The sequence below is a fragment of the Microtus oregoni genome, unplaced genomic scaffold (assembly GCF_018167655.1).
Source record: "Microtus oregoni isolate MIOR12 unplaced genomic scaffold, Mior012 000028F_ref0000031, whole genome shotgun sequence".
NCBI lineage: Eukaryota > Metazoa > Chordata > Mammalia > Rodentia > Cricetidae > Microtus > Microtus oregoni.
Window position 1 is genome coordinate 30,782,342 of NW_024543087.1, and position 13,809 is coordinate 30,796,150.

At 37.6% G+C, this 13,809-nt stretch overlaps 1 protein-coding gene across 2 annotated transcripts in view; it reads right to left on the reverse strand.

Moving 5' to 3' along the window:
- Positions 1-13,809, reverse strand: part of Plod2 (procollagen-lysine,2-oxoglutarate 5-dioxygenase 2) — a 66,072-nt gene that overhangs the window by 10,006 nt on the left and 42,257 nt on the right. For both annotated transcript variants that reach the window (XM_041677434.1, XM_041677435.1), the window contains exons 7-12: positions 12,941-13,038; positions 9,549-9,650; positions 6,933-7,058; positions 5,340-5,461; positions 3,134-3,238; positions 634-759 (exon numbers count right to left, since the gene is read on the reverse strand). In XM_041677434.1, coding sequence (XP_041533368.1) covers positions 634-759; positions 3,134-3,238; positions 5,340-5,461; positions 6,933-7,058; positions 9,549-9,650; positions 12,941-13,038 — 679 coding nt within the window. The remainder of the gene's footprint in view (positions 1-633; positions 760-3,133; positions 3,239-5,339; positions 5,462-6,932; positions 7,059-9,548; positions 9,651-12,940; positions 13,039-13,809) is intronic.

Below are 13,809 nucleotides of genomic sequence, written 5' to 3' on the forward strand. Positions count from 1 at the left end.
AATAAATGTGAATGCACTGTTCTGTATTTGACAGCCTTCATTTCCATCCAGTCCATAAATAGTATCACATATATGGCCTATGTAAGTCATTTAGAGTCAATAAAAGTAGTTGAAATAATAAAGAACTGTCTTAAAATAATTTCTTACCTACCACACTAGCAGCCAACAATAACAACTAAGGAAAAAACAAAAAGGGGGAAAAACCCACCAACTTTATTATAGTTGCATCATTCAGATGTAAAGCTCCTCCTCCACCATCCACCACTTCAAGTATGAGTGCAAGTAATATTTACTTCCTAGATGATAGTTGGTATTTTCTAAATTAACAGTCAATCAAATATCAAAAGAGCTTTGTTAAGAAGATACTAGACAAGAATGTTTCTCCTTTTTTCCAGATGGTAGGCTAGCACACTTTGTCTTAAGTATCCAACGCATCAGCTCATTTAAAAAGTGAAATACAAAAATATAAAAAGTAGTCTCTGGAAAGAGGTGCCCTTGTACCTAAGTGAGCTCCTACTTCTCAAATTCACTCTAAGCAGAAGAAAGAGAGATAAAGATTATTATTATCAGGCAATATAGTAGGACCAGATTGTTACACTGCTGTATAGGAAAAGATTCACTCGGGTAACTCACACTCTGTTCCCCTGAACGATGTCCACATAATCTTCAGAGCGAGCGTAGTATCCATCAGGACTCAACGCCCCCCAGAAGTTGGACCATAACTTTCCATGACGTGTCACAAGGGGAGCAATGATCTTCCTAAGAAAGGGAAACCCACATCATTAATAATCCTCAAACTCTAAGAGTTGTACCCTTTGCAAGACACATAACACAGGGAAGTTTAATAAATTACTTGAATATGTGCATATATGTGTGAGTGCGTGTGTGTGTATTACAGAAAATTTAAGAAAAAAATCCCAACATCTTTTCTGCAATGGATACAATGAAATTTTTAGTTATGTTAATTAAAAGGAGCAACAAAAGGGAAAAATTATTGAAAATGCTAACAAAATATTGAGATAACATTTTAACAATACATTAATTACATGTAAGAGAGTCATTGTATTTAAATTAAATTCAAGTAAAACGGGCAAACTGAACGCTCTCTACAGTATTAAGGGAGTCAGTGAATATTTGTTGAATGAAAAACAACCCACACAGATGGGCTGAGACATGAAGAGGCAATGTTTCTAAAACAAATCCTAATCACTTTACCATCTGTCTCCAGTATTTTATGACTTTTTATACTAGGTTGTAGTTGTAAGCTGGCCTGGTAGCAATGAATACGTCAGTCTTTACTTTAGAAACAAAACAGAGGCTCTTGTCTGGAATGCAAAGTCCCCAGGAACTAGGGTTTAAATTTACTTGCTACCCTGATGGCGCTGAGAGACTGAGAGACAGCACCTTGAGAGGTTCCTAACTTCGGAGAAGGTTACACAAGGGCAGGGACTCAGTTCCTCCCTTGCTCCCCATTCCTGCTCCTGCAGCCTCAGCTTGTCCCTCCTCTCATGATATAGCTGAGAACCTCACAAGGCAGCCAAGAAGTGCAGCGGCAGCCCCTGCATATGATGCCAAACCACTCAGCCTCCAAGTTTGTGAGTCAAATGAACTTCTACTGTTTATTATTTAGCCAGTTGGTGGCTTTTTATTAAAGCCATTGCAAACACAGTAAGACACTGTGACTATATTCTCTTTTAATAACTGTTTGGAAAGTGGTACCATTTAGACTAACAATACAAATGTGAAATATGTCAGACTTCCCTTGGGAAACTTTATTTGTACTACCAACATTTCCCGTATGAGTAAAAAGTCAGATGTTCCTCTACAATTACTTTTATATTGCAGTGGCACCATACAATTTAGGAAAAGCTCACAATTCTTCCACAGTGCTTATGGACTCCACAAAGAAGCCTAATTAAAAGGCCCAACACTTGTGAAGATGAGCTGGCATCTTCCTTGTACATATACAGAAGAAAAATATAGAAAATATATATCAAGACTAGAGATTGCTTAGTGATTAAGAGCAATGGCTCCTTATCCAGAGGACCCAGGTTCAGTGCCCAGCACCCACATGTCAGCTCACAACCTTCTGTAACTTTAGTTCTGGGGTAGCCTCTTCTGTAGGCAACAGGCACACACACACACACATACTCACAGTACCCAGATATACATGCAGGCCAAGCACTCATTTTATATATATATATATATATATATATATATATATATATATATATATATATATATGTATCATGCCCACCAAGATTTTTTTTAACTTTCCCATTTACCAAACATTGGCCAGAAGCACATAGATTTGTACTGTAGAATAACTATAGCATTATTTAAAAAAATGGTGAAAATTTTGCCTTATGGGTATTCAGGGAATAATGGTTCAATGCCCATAACTGACATCAAGTATTTTGACAATTAAAAGACAAAAACAAAAACCCTTTTAATTTATAATCTCAGTGTCTTCTGAAGTACTATTACAAATTTCCTATATAATACTCAACGTAAAGAAGTCATGCTAACATTTTAGCTTCTACATCTTTTCTTCTTTAGGAGAAATAGTGTGTTAATGCAGACAAACAGTTCATGTGAGCTATGAGGAGCGGCGAATAGCAACACAGTCAGTAGTAGCTGTAGTACAGCAAGTAGGACTAAGACCCTTATATCTAGATCTCTATGTCTTTATTCCATTGCATTTGAATCATTGAGAATAGGGGCTCCATGACATTCAGTACAACAGTAAATGCAACTATGGCTGTGAAGAGACCAATGTATCTGAAATGTCTGATTTTAGAACTATAACTCTATGAAATAAATGATGAGTTTTATGAAAATTTATATTTAAAATATCTATGTAGAATAAAAAATTGAAAATTTTTTAGTATCAGAAACATTGATAATATGATTAAACATAGTTTTAAATAGAAAAACAGGCCAAATACCTTTAATAGTCACTGTTTGACTGTATTATTGGACATTTTCATTTTTAGATTTCTAATGGAGTATTTAGTACTGGGACCTTAAAAGGTATAGGATAGTTGACTATGACCTACCTTAATTTATTTGTGTGCCCACACACATGTGGGAAATTATCATATTACTAATGAATTCATGTTAGACTTAGTACCTGTTTTGTTCAATCAAAATTTTTAAAGTTCTTGGGTTTGTCAAAACAACATCTGCATCCACACTAAAGTAGTAATCACACTTTTCATCCTGACGGCAGAAATCCCTGATATTGAGAAAGAAAATAAGCATTAGGCAAAATTTCCTGCTTGGAAATATTAATGTAAAGCAAATGTAAGTAGGAACGTTCTAATGTAGTTTCAATCAAAACTTCCATGTACTGAAAATGACTAATTCATCAACCCATGTATCCATTGGGAGACATCACTACAATTTCAGATCAAGTGAGATACATATTTAATTCACTAAATATTTTAAGGCATAAAAACATTTAGGAGCTATAGGGGTGGGTCAGTATATAATAGCAGTTGCTATGCTGTGCAAGCAGAAGGACTTATGGCCCAATTTCATGTAAAAAGACAGAGCACGGTCCAACACACAGGCCAACAACCCCAGTACTTAAGGGGCACAGACAGAGGGGGGTGGCTGGGACTGGCTGGTCTCCAGACTGGCTCCAGGGAAGAGATGTTGTCTGAAGGGATAAGGTAGGTACTGATAGATAAGGACATCTTGTGGCCTGCTCTAGCGTCTGCATACATGACAGGTGCATATACTTATGCATACACCTATACCACACGTACACAACATCTGCTAACAATGGGAATTTGTGAAACATATGTTTTCTGAAAGAAGAATTAACTTACCCCAATTTATTGATATTTTAAATTACCTTTTATATGTAAACACCTAGATACACAAAAAATACTGTAGCACCGATAATTCAGATTTTTAGGGGATTCAAGTTACTTTTGCTGTAGTGTGGTGTGTGTGTGTGTGTGTGTGTGTGTGTGCGTGGTGTGCTGATGGAGATTAATCCAGCCTTACACATGCTAAGACAAAAATGACATTGTCTGAAAGGAATTATGGAGATAAAGTTAAAGGTTTCTTAAGTATTAATATTTTACACTTGATTGCATAGAGTGCTTTTTTTTTATTTATTTATTTATTATGTGTACAACATTCTGTCTCCATGTATGCCCGCAAGCCAGAGGAGGGTTCCAGATCTTATTACAGATGGTTGTGAGCCACCATGTGGGTGCTGGGAATTGAACTCAGGACCTTTGGAAGAGCAGCCAGTGCTCTTAACCACTGAGCCATCTCTTCAGCCCTCATAGAGTGCTTTTTAAAGAGAGTTATGTCCTGCCTGCTCACTGGAAGTGCTGACTCACGTTTTTCCAGGAGAGACTGCAGTGTTTCCTATAGGAAATCAAGGACCGAGCCACTGATGACACCATGATGACCTGCAACGTCCTATGATCATCATGCATTTAGGATATATTTAGCTATGGCTTCTGCATTTAGGATACTCTTGCCTGCTTCATCTTTCCAGCCTCACAGCCGGCCCTACTGGCCACTTTCTGCTCTTCAGTACATTTTTTTCAAACTAGCAACCAAGCAGGACAGTTGACGGGAAATTTTACAGCAGTTATTCCACACCATCAAAGAGAGTGAATCCTGAAGAGGGACTCAAGGGATTAACCAATGAATTAGTTAAGGATACAGGCATTTCTGACTACTCCAAAGCCCTTCCCAAGAAGAAACCCTAACTGTGCGTTAGATTTGCACAGTACAAGGCATGAGAGTCAGCAACAGACAAAAACGTCCCCTGTTAAGAAGGCACAGTATCCTTGCCTTTTTACAAGCAGCTTCTCAAAATGCGGGCTAGAGCATCTGCTTGGCATTCACTGGAGACACATCTGCTCGGGGGAGTTTCACAAGTACTCTACTGGAGTACTAAAGAACCAAAAGCAGCTCTTCTGAGTACAGAGTCTTAGCAACGTCAAGCAGGAGCACACGAATTCCACATAGGTGCTTTACTACATGGCCTCTGGATGACGAATTTAAATATAAGCATTTTGCTCTTACAGTCATAATATTCATTTATCTCTTTTGTTTAAATCTTTAGCTGCAGCTAATTCATAACCTGATTAAGTATTTTGACTTGGTTTAAAGAAAAGTGTAAGTAACTCCCACGGCCACTCCTGTGTGTAACTACACCCACACAGAACTGTCTCCTGCAGCTGTATCTGTGACACACACACATACAAAGAGGTGCCTTCCAACTTTAATAGAACAAATCGGGGAATTTTTTTTTCTTAAAATTCATCTACCACAATAACAATTCAATATATATTATTCAAACATACATTCCCATGTTTCTGGCTTCCGCTTGACTTAGATTTTCTTCCGGTCCTACTATTTTTATAGTACTTATTTCAAGCTTAGCTTTATCAAAAAACACTTTGATGTCCTTTTCATGATAAACTTCCTGGAACAAATTTTAAATATAAAAAATTAGATGGAAGACAAACTGAATTGTTTACAAAGACAATACTTCATGCTTACAGTATAAATTATATAATTCAGTTATTCAATTACAGAAAACATACTTAACTATCACCTGAAAAAAAAATCAAAGAACATAAAATAGATTTATATCAATAGCTAAAAAGAGAAGCTGCTTCAAAATTACTTCAGTGTCTGCTGAAAGGTCAAGCCCTGCAATAATACTTAAATCTTAGTCATTACAGACAATTCTAACTGAAGGGGGAATATCTTGTTGCCTAAGAATCTTAGATATTTGCTATAAAAATTTAGAAGTAAGGTTTATTAAATGTAATAAATATTAATATATTATGTGTATAAACAGCCTTTTTATTTGTGCAAAATTAAATTTAAAAATAAACTCAGAAGCCAAAGAGTACAATTAATGACCATATACAAAATTGTCTTTAGACAAAAAGAGAGTATTTAGCAAATTCACATTGACCAACAGCCAGCTAGCAGTGTAAAACCATCGATTTAAGATGAGTCCTGATTTAGTTGTATTGAAGTTAGGGGACTTCCTCTCCCGCACCAGTGTGCGTGGAGTTTTCTATGCATCGCATCTTACTTTTCCTTCTCAAAAATGCTGTCCCAGCATGGTAAGGTCAGTTGTTACATAAGGCTGCATTACACAGCCTTAGAAAAATGATAAAAATTGATGTTAGGAAATTTAAGGCCATTTGAAATTTGGTAAAAGGTCAACAAAAAGCACATAACCACAACTGTGTTACGTACTTGTGGTAAGTATCAATGTTATAATTAATTCTGAACAGCAAATCATGTCTGATATTTACTCTTTGAACTTACTAAAGGTGTGTTTCTGAAATTTGAAAATGGTCTCTGAAAAAAACAAATGATTATAAGACATACCAAAAAACAGACTATTATTTGAATGAAAACCTATTACCACAAGAGCAGAAAACAAGAAGCTCTGGAGCTGACAACTTAGAACTAAAACAAATATTGACAGAAATGACTTGTTTAAAGTACATGTTTGGAGGATCTGAATGTCTCAGAAGAAATAACAATATCGCGTTTCGCTGGTGAGGAGATGCCACTTTGAGCTGGAGGGAGGCAGTGCTCTGGAAGCATGTCAGCCCTGATGCTACGGTATTATTGCTGCAAAAACCAAGGGCAAGTCTACAGAAGAAAGCCCCAGAGTCGCTGAATGCAAAGGAGCACAGGCTCTCTTGCACATTCTCATCAATTATGCTGACAAACTGTGTGCAAATGGCCAATATTCAGCCATTTTGATCTACAGAAACTCTCAATTTCATGTGGCCCAGCTTAATATTACATTAAACTTTCAATTCTTAAGACATAATAGAAGTGTAAAACATTCCTTGGTTTTAAGGTGCAAGAGGAGTTCCTTCAAAAAAATTGTCACATTCAACACTCAAGACTGAAATACTTACTTTATTATGAATAAAGAGTTTAAGTGCTTCTTTGGGATAATCCAGTGTTAACAGTAAGTCCAGGAATCGAGGTAGAAAAGGGGTTGGTTGTTCAATAAAAACACCTATTGTTACCTTTGGATGGACCTACGTTTTAGAGCAAACACAAAAGCAAATTATGATCAGTATAATTTCAAATTCTATTCAAATCTTGGCGGGTGGGGGAACAACAAGCAAAGAAAAGAAACAGAACAAATAAAACAACAAGAAACACAAGACTTTCAGGTCAGCACAATCACAAAGCTGGCCTCAACCACTGGGTCCTCTAACACTGCAAGTCTACCTCTGTGAAGCCAACCAAAGTGACTTTATTGAATCACTCTCTTAACATGGATTTATAACCTAAAGGAAGTTATTATCCTGTTCACCATATGGATGACATGGTACACAGCCTGTGTAAGTAATCCATTTCCTTCAGGGCTCCTCTCAAAGAAGCCAAATGGTGTCTTGAAAAATTCTATAAAAAATACCAGAGTTCTAGGTCAGGGATGCTGCTCATGGTAGAGTGCCTCCCTACCTCTGAGCATGGAGAACAAGAAGAGGTGAGGAGAAAGAAAAACAAAAAAGAATGGGGATGGAGGAGAAGGGAGGATGGAGAAGAAGAGGGAGGATCAAGAGGAATGACCCCATCTTATTAATAGGCTTTGCTATTTTTCACTTACTTTCAGCATGTTATGTTATAAGAAAAACTACTTTCTTTAGTTAACATATTATCTTAATGTGAATATTTTTATGTGTTTTCTTAAATCCACATTAAGCATGTGTTAGTTATAATTTCTTTTTATTTTATTTTCTTATGTAAAATATCTGTAATACACATTGGCCATGCAGTCTTTGTGATGGGTGGGGTTTTATCAAAGGGAATGGAAGCTCCTGGTTTGAAAAGGTTATGATCAAGGTAGTAAAACAGATATGCAAGTGAATTATTATACAATGAAACTAAAACCAGAGCTGCATGAAGTCTTCACGGAGCCCAAACTCCGTGCTGAGCAAGTCCGCTACCACTGCACTAGAAACTCAGACCCAGAAATAGAGATGTGTTTAATCCTGCACATATTAAGTGCTGAATGGCTATTTCTTCCCATCTCTGCACACTTATCTCTCCATTATCTGGATATGTGAACGTCTGCTTGCAGGGAAGTGAGCCTGTCCATTGTGCTTTATCAGTTCACTGGCCCAAACACCAATTACGAGATGAGGAAATAAATGCAAAGAACTAGAAACAGTACACCTACCCTCTAGGAGTTTTCAGTTTAATGGAAGAGTCAAGAGCAGATCATATCTCCTCTAAAATGTTTAATTCAAATATACTAAGTGCCTTAGAAGTTAACCATCCCACATTTATACACAAGCAAGATGGAATTCAGAGTAGTAATTTACATCCACTGCAAGCTTCTCTTTTAATATTTATTAAAGTGATTTAACTATGAAATTTAAACTGTCTCTAAAACGTGCACGTGTAGGGCCAGCAAGATGAACTCGGTCAGTGAGGCGTTTGCCACTGACCCTGTCAATCTAACCCACAGGGCTCACAGAGTAAAAGAAGAGAACCAAATCTTGCAAGATGTCCCCTGACCTCCACACATGCACACAAAATGTACTAACATATACACAAATACATGCACACACATAGCATAAATGAATAAAAATGTGAAAAAATTTAACTCTACCTGGTAAGAAGCTGTTTTGACCCACGTTTAAACATATGCTGTGTGCAGGATCTTAACTCCTACAAATGCTTCATTTCTATGTCCCTGTTGCATGCTCACTATGTTTTGAGAACTACAGAATTTTATTATATTTAGGAATAAGTAATTTTCCCTTTCTAGAACAATTTAATAAGTTGTAAGTCAAGCGCCGAAACCAAATTATTTATATGCAAAAAACATTATTTATATGCTGAATAAAAACCTCAACACTAACATTTTATCCTTGAATCAGAAAGTTTAAATTAAAAGGGAAAATCCAAACAGAAGGAATTGATTCTCCTTCCAGAGGACACCATTTTCTGCAAAAAGTATCAAGACAAGTGTTTAAACATCTCCATGGTGCGGATTCATTCAGAACTGCTTTGGCCCTCTTTCCAGAAAGGAAACATTTAGTTTGTTGCTTCAAAGTCTGGCCAAAAACCTTCCTTTCAAGTGACATAGAGTTCTATTCAGAAGTTACTAAATGTAGACAATTTACTTTTTATCCTCCCTTCAGACTGTGGTGAGAAATCAAGCACTAGTTTACAGAGTTCCAGTGCCCTGTGTCGTGGGACCTTGCTATTCCACAGCTGCTGCAGTCACACGTCTCTGGGGTCTTTATTTTTACCAGTGTTGCTCTGACTTCACTGGCACGCTGTCAGTTGCTCAGTCTGCTTACGGCAAATAAGGTCAACTTTTAGCTGTCAGTGCTTTCAAAATAATCGAAAGCACAGGCTTCTAGATTTTCTAAGTCACGGTACTTTCACATTAGAAATCATCATCAAACATACGAGGGAAACTATAGAACAATTTGCCCTTTTCCTGTGTCACTGCATCTCATGACAATGTAGATTTCTGATGTATGTTCATACACATAAATTCCACTTACATCCACTGCAGACAAGTCAATTGTGTCAAAGTCACAAAGAGCACAGCCACTTTCCTGTGTCCATGAATTAGGAACATAGTTTCCAAAGTAATTCTGAAGAATCTAATAAATGCAGGAAAAAACAGATGAACAGAAGCAGTCTGTAGGCACCAAGTTGTCACTATACAATTACATAGCTTCAGAGAATTCTTGTCTGCATCTGGCAAAATTCCCCAATCACACTAACATTTATCACCAACATATATATACATTCTTCAGGTGATGAATCATTAAGTTCTACACACTGTGTCTAGAAATGACCAAGTTGTTATAAAAGATAAAATTCGTATTATTTGATATAACTTGATGTAAGGGAATACTAGAATTTGCCATTGTAACCAAAAAAAAAAAAATAGGCCAAGTAAACTTTTAAAGGAACAATTAAGACATTTATACAAACCATCATGATTCAAGTATGCAGTAATGAGATAAACATGTTTAAATGTCCAGCACAGACATTTAAACTGACCCATTACCTGCAGAAAATGGGCCAAGGGTAAGGTGACTTCTCACCAAACACATTACATAGAACAACGAGTGAGGCAGCTTTATCACCAAAGAACACAAGCTATTTCTGGAGACGTAAACGGAGCCTGCTTGTTCATTTTCCAGCTGTGCAGACCCAAATAATCACACAGAAACTATACTAACTACAACACTGTTTGGCCAATAGCTTAGGTATATTCCTAGCTAGTTCATGCATTTTAATTTAACCCATTTCTATTAATTTATGTATCACCATGAGGCTGTGGCCTACCAGTAAGGTTCCTATGTCTGTCTCCTTCAGCAGCTACAAGATACACCTTAATTCTGCCTACTTTGTCTATATATTTTCTGTTCAGATTTCCTGCCTGGATGTACTCTGCTAAGCCACTGACCAAAACAGCTTTATTCATCAAACAATAAAAGCAACACATATACAGAAGGACATCCTACATCATAGAGATGCTTCTGTCAGCCAGGCTTCGGGGTGCTGCTCAGAGGACTAATGCAACAAGGGATTAAGACAGTCATTCCACAAACCAAAGAAAAGCAGCAGTGGAGACTGCTTACCCATCTGAGAGGGCATCTCCTCTCTGACTAGCCCCTCTCTTTTAATTATCTATTGAGATTTATCTCATTTTGTAAAAACTGTGATTTTATATTTTGAAGGGTAGTCAGTAAAGGGAGGAAGTTGGCACAAGAAACAAGCAGATTACAATTCCCTTTGAGCCCTCAAAATATCTTGAACCTTTCTGAAATTGGGACATTGCAGAATCATTCTCTAGATGTATACGAAAGTTCCTACATGCTTTGCAATCTTGATACCACACAGTGTCTGTTGTTAAATTACATTACCACTGTAAGAACACACTTCAAATCCTCATTATGCTCATATAATCATGTTTTTCATATTTGCTTGTTTGTTTCTGTTTTTGCTTTGAGACAGGGTTTCTCTGTGTAGCTATGGCTGCCCTGGAACTCCCTCTGTAGACCATGCACCCCCAGAACTTGCAGAGATCTACCTGCCTCTGCCTCTCATGAGTGCTGAGATTAAAGGCAGGTGCCACCACTGCCATCTAATCATGCTTTCCTTGTCGTTGCTTTTTTTTTTTTTAACATGGCAAAAGTAAGACATTCAAAAGAAAAAGCCAAACATTTTAAAGACAGAATGAGAGCACATAAGTAAGTGCTCACAAGCTATTTCTAGCTTCTTAAGACCCTAAAGTACAGCACACAGGGAGCTAACTCGGCCATTCTGCCAGTGTCCTTTCCTAGGTCTATCAAATATTTCTACAACACAGAAATTTCAATCAGAAAATGCTAAAGCCAGGAAACTGCATTAGCACAGGAAAGCCTTTGTGCTACCTAAATGCTATAGAGGTGGATACATTGAACCTCTGTAAACCTAAGAAATGGATAAGCACCACAACAGCTCTGGATGATATGGGACCTCAGAAGTCAGAAACCATATGTCATGACAGTCATTATGACATTCCAAGAGTCAGTATGGCTGGGTATGGTTCTGGTGCACACCTTTAACCCCAGCACTCCAGAGGCAGATGCAGGTGAATCTCCTTGAGTTCAAAGTCAGCCTGGTCTACAAGGCGAGGTAAATGCTAGCCAATACTACACAGTGACATCCTCTCAAAGAGGGGTAGGGAACAATGGAGCATTTAAAGTGCATAAAAAAAACAAAAACAAGACACAGAAAGTACTTCTGATTGACAAATAATAAAGGTGAGTACTAAAATAAGACACACGTATATACATTATAATATATATATATATATATATATAATGAGCTGCGTAATACATGTTACTTTGAAAGGACATGAAAATTACAAAATACATAATCTTCATTAGAATGTCCTTGAAAATATTTTTAAAGGAAGTAAAAGTCCCTGAAATTGCTGGACACATTAAAAATCCTCACATTTAAGGACTGACCCTTTTCCCACTAAGAAATAACATCAAAATTTAATATTTGTGCCATGAATTCTAGATTCCCTGTATGAATGTGAAAATGGCCACCAGTCCTAAGGGGTAAAGCACAAAGAAGCAAAGCTTTCAGTTTTCAGAAATAAAGCTCGATTTTGTAACTTTCCACCTTCTACCCTTTTTCCAGAGTAGTAAATGCTGGGAAACAGTACTACTGATGGGAAATGTCCTGGTATTTGTCATCCCATGGCAGAGATCGCCCATCTCCTCCCAATACCCATACACCAGGGCATCTGTTTCCCTCGTAACAACTGTGGACATTTCTGCTGGCCGCTGGGGAAGGTGTGGAAAGCTGCTGAAGGGCGAGGCTGCCTTGAGTTCCTGGGCACCGAGCAAGAACTTTCCTGAGTCCTCTTCAAAGTATATCCAAATATGATGTCATCTGCACTCACCGAGGGCCCATCCCCGCCCCATCCAGCCATTAGTCAAGGTCGCAGCAGCTAAGAACTATGATTTGGGGGCATGGATTAAGGTCATTGATTTTATTATAAATCGGATTATTTAAAGAAATTATTTCTTTTCATGTGCAGCACATGTGATTCTTCTAGGATCTCTGAACAATTAGGGGAATAAGGGTTGCTCTCTGGGTCTCTGATCGTTACTGTTCCTAAAACGGTAGTCACTAAAGTGAAGTATGTATCTATAGAATAGAAGGTCATAATCTTGCTAAGAGAAAACCCTGTTTATTTTAGGTCAGATGCTACACTGCATAAAAGACAACGCAAATAAACTGTCCACATTCAAGTTTTTCAAAGAACCTGTTTTAAAGAGATGATGACCCTCTCATATTGTTCCATAGTCCAACTCAGAGAAACCGACAACCAGCTAATGGGTACAGGTACTTACTTTGGCTAATGGGTATAGGTACTTACTTTGGTGGGCCCATTCCCACTAATGGCTACTGGCAGTGTTTCATAGAACGTGTTCTTCACTCTGCTTTTGCCATTCTCAAATTTTAAAACCACCTCATCTGGGTTAAAAAGAGAAAAGTTTTCCTTAACTTCAAACATTCGTAGGTCTATGGATTTCCAAGACACACAATCACATTTTTCAATGCATAGAAACTATCTTGCCCAAGTCAGCAGTTTTCCAAATTGAAGAAGGGTACAGGTAGTCACAGGTTGATTCCAACCAAATACCCGAGCACTAAGCCGGGTTGTCGAGTGCTTTGCTGGTCACTGATGTGTTTGCCAGCAGTGTGGCACCAGCTGGAGCCACTATCACAACTTATCTGTAGTGGACCCAGACCGGGATTGAATGCTTATTCTAGAAAGAGCAAGCAATGTGTGTATGGCGAAGGTGCATTGCCTGGCATAAGCAAGACTTTCACAGCTGACTGGCCATCTGACAGATGTGCAGCTCTCAATTGGCCTTCTATCCCAAGAACCTAATCACTCTATGGACAGCACCATGAACTGTATAGAACTATAACATATTCTTAACTTTTTAAATAATATGCATTAATAAATAAAAATATTTTGAGTTTTAGTACATAAATTAAAACATCAAGAATACTCACAAGTATGTTCATGGCAATCTCTGTGCAGATGTACCTACATATGCTGGTATGGACATGTTCTCTGTGTGCGTACTCAAAAATATGTAACTGTGTCAACAAGTTCTGTGTGAGTAATCAAAAGTGTGTAGTTGTGTGCACACACTATATGTTCATTCATAGTTATCCAGGTTTATTCACATGTTCTTGAGGCAGTACTTAAAAATGTGCAGGTATATATACGTG